Below are 2,700 nucleotides of genomic sequence, written 5' to 3' on the forward strand. Positions count from 1 at the left end.
GGGGCAGGTGGGAGAGGAAGAGAGATGAACTGGGTTCTGAAGAGGAGGAGAAGACCCCCTAATGGGGAAGAAAGGAAGGACATGCCTTCAAAAGGAAACTTCTTGAGCAAAGATGTAGCTCTGGGAAAAGGCATGGTTTATTCAGAAAAGGGTGGGTCCATTGGCCTACAAGAATGATAGATACAATCTAGCAGGAGAATTCAGGGATATAGCCAGCCCTGAAGGAGCGACCAGGCTCTAATATTTTCACAGGACACTGGCCTCAAGTCATCTAGGTGTGAAGGGACAGAGGGAAGAGTAATTATGTCTTCTGAAAGGTTAAAATTCACCATCAGTTCCCGTTCCTCCCATAGAACAGGGATCACATGGGCTACAAGACAGCTTTCCATCTAACACTTGACACTTGGCTCCCTCCAGACACTGGCATTTACCAAGGGGCTGAGACCAGCTCAGAAGAGACATGGAGGCTCCTGGGGAAAGAATGTGGCTGCCTCCCACCTTCCCTTTATAGAGCTGGTCAGTGACCCAGGACACTTCTGCCAGACTAGAACCTACCTTTCCCTCCAGTGAAATATTATTGTCAATATCATTTATCCTAAAAATGGAGGCAAGAGGAGACTCACTTGGCCTTTAGGACAAGAGTTAAATGTTGTGACCAATGGCTCTATTAGGATACATACGTTCTTATATACTCTTTTAAAAATCAATGCATGGTCTCTGATCTTATGGAGAGACACCTGAATAAGGCTTGTACATCCTATGCAGTAGAAATGTTCAACCTTTATGCCCAAAGGAATGAGGTGGCCATCACTCATCACCCATCTCACTTCCCAAGCTCATCCCACTTAATTGGAGAAAGAGAGCAACACTTGTTACAAATGTGGCATCTTTTGGTCCACGTAGTTTTCTTACTGCTATAGCCCAGCACCTAAACACCCTGACAGGGTAGGCATTCAACAAATCCTCAGTGAGTGAATGAATCTGAAATCCTACTGGTGTCATTAGCCATGAGAAGTCATAACCTAGAAAACATGCTTCCTCTTAACACACAAGAACACTGCAAATTCAAAAGGAGCTCAAGAAAAAAGAATGTATTCTCTTGTCTCCCCTAGGTCAGCCTGGGGAGAAGAGAGAAGAGCCTAGATGATTAGAATGGACCCCATCTCCTGTAAGTTACACCAGAACTACAGAACTGAGAGGGCTGGCTTGCAGACCTGAAGTGCACTCTCATTATACCGATGGTGAAACTGAGTTCCAGAGGCGGGGCTGACCTGCTCAAGGTCACACATCCACGTTGCTTGGCTCCCAGGCCCACTGGTGCTTAATCCAACACCTTCATGGTGCAGAGGGGAAAAGAGGGAGAATGAGATGGATGGAGAGTGAGACGAATGGGGCAAACCAGACGGTCGTGACAGAGTTTGTCCTACTGGGGCTACACGAACACCACAACCTAGAGATGGTTCTGTTTGTGCTCTGCCTGGGCATCTACTCTGTGAATGTGCTGGGGAACGCCCTCCTCATCGGGCTGAACATGCTGGACCCCGCCTGCACAGCCCCATGTACTTCTTCCTCAGCAACCTCGCCCTCATGGACATCTGTGGCACATCCTCCTTCATGCCTCTCATGCTGGTCAACTTTCTGGAAGCCCAAAGCACCATCTCCTTCCCTGGCTGTGCCCTGCAGATGTACCTGACCCTGACGCTGGGCTCCACAGAGTGTGTGCTCCTGGCCATGATGGCGTGTGACCGGTACGTGGCCATCTGCCAGCCGCTTCGCTACTCAGAACTCATGAACTCGCAGACGTGCACGTGGATGGCGGTGCTGAGCTGGGGGGCAGGCTTTGCCAATTCCCTTCTCCATTCCAATCTCACCTGGAGCCTTCCCTTCTGTGGTCACAATATCATCAATCACTTCTTCTGTGAGATCTTGGCGGTGCTGAAACTAGCCTGTGGGGACATCTCTCTCAACACGCTGCTAACAGTGGTGTCTGCAGTTGTCTTGACGCTGGCCCCGCTGCTGTTTATCTTCCTGTCCTACGTGTGCATCCTCACTGCCATCCTGAGGGTGCCCTCTGCTGCTGGCCGGCACAAAGCCTTCTCTACCTGCTCTGCCCACCTCACAGTGGTGGTGATTTTCTATGGAACTCTCTCCTTCATGTACTTCAAGCCCAAAGCCAAGGAACTCAACTTGGATAAGCTTATTGCATTGTTCTATGGGGTCGTGACCCCCTCGCTGAACCCCATCATCTACAGCCTAAGGAACGCAGAAGTGAAAGCTGCCACCATAGCTCTGCTGAGGGGAGATCTCTCCAGGAAAATGTCTTGCTTTCCCGTTGTTCTCTAAGTCCATCAGGCAGGTGTGTGTGTGTGCTCAGTTGCTTTCAGTTCAATTCAGTCACTCAGTTCTGTCTGACTCTTTGTGACCCCATGAATTGCAGCATGCCAGGCCTCCCTGTACATCACCAACTCCTGGAGTTCACTCAAACTCACATCCATCGAGTCAGTGATGCCATCCAGGCATCTCATCCTCTGTTGTCCCCTTCTCCTCCTGACCCCAATCCCTCCTACCATCAGAGTCTTTTCCAATGAGTCAACTCTTCGCAGGAGGTGGCCAAAGTACTGGAGTTTCAGCTTTAGCATCATTCCTTCCAAAGAACACCCAGGACTGACCTCCTTTAGAATGGACTGTTTGGATCTCCCT

At 49.8% G+C, this 2,700-nt stretch overlaps 1 protein-coding gene across 1 annotated transcript; it reads left to right on the top strand.

Moving 5' to 3' along the window:
- The first annotated feature begins 1,372 nt into the window (after positions 1 to 1,372).
- LOC102270162 (olfactory receptor 2S2-like) lies at positions 1,373 to 2,343 on the top strand. The gene is given in 2 exon segments (XM_070374932.1): positions 1,373 to 1,538; positions 1,541 to 2,343. Coding segments are annotated over 2 exon segments (969 nt in total).
- The last annotated feature ends 357 nt before the right edge of the window (positions 2,344 to 2,700 follow it).

The sequence above is a fragment of the Bos mutus genome, chromosome 8, assembly GCF_027580195.1.
Source record: "Bos mutus isolate GX-2022 chromosome 8, NWIPB_WYAK_1.1, whole genome shotgun sequence".
Lineage (NCBI taxonomy): Eukaryota > Metazoa > Chordata > Mammalia > Artiodactyla > Bovidae > Bos > Bos mutus.